Source organism: Buceros rhinoceros, unplaced genomic scaffold (assembly GCF_000710305.1).
Source record: "Buceros rhinoceros silvestris isolate BGI_N320 unplaced genomic scaffold, ASM71030v1 scaffold21979, whole genome shotgun sequence".
Classification (NCBI taxonomy): Eukaryota; Metazoa; Chordata; class Aves; order Bucerotiformes; family Bucerotidae; genus Buceros; species Buceros rhinoceros.
This window is the reverse complement of record NW_010430007.1, coordinates 1-261: the sequence shown is the minus strand read 5'-3', so window position 1 is coordinate 261 and position 261 is coordinate 1. Positions and strand designations below refer to the sequence as shown.

The 261-nt window shown below is 65.5% G+C and overlaps 1 protein-coding gene across 1 annotated transcript in view; it reads right to left on the bottom strand.

The window, feature by feature from the left end:
• The window catches only part of RPL12 (ribosomal protein L12), a gene marked incomplete at both ends in the record, with an annotated part of 2130 nt that extends 1905 nt beyond the window's left edge, over nt 1-225 (bottom strand). The window contains 1 exon segment of the mRNA XM_010142880.1: nt 130-225. Within this exon segment, the coding sequence (XP_010141182.1) occupies nt 130-225 (96 nt within the window).
• Between the last annotated feature and the right edge of the window lie 36 nt (nt 226-261).

The window sequence follows — 261 nt, the reverse complement described above, 5'->3', positions numbered from 1 at the left end:
CGGTCCCTCCCGGGCCTGACCGGCATGCCCGAAGGTCCTGCCCGTCAGCCCCCCCACACCGCGGCGGCGTGGCACTCATTTTATCCACCTCGTAAGGATGAAGGGCTGAGTCGACATGGCGTGCGGTACCTGCGCTTGCCTGTTCTGGATGGTGAGCTTCACCGTGATCCGCAGCCCCTTCCAGTCGCCCGTGGCCTTGGCGATGTCGTCACCCACCTTCTTGGGGGACTAGGGCGGCAAGAAGCGTCCTCGTCACAAGCC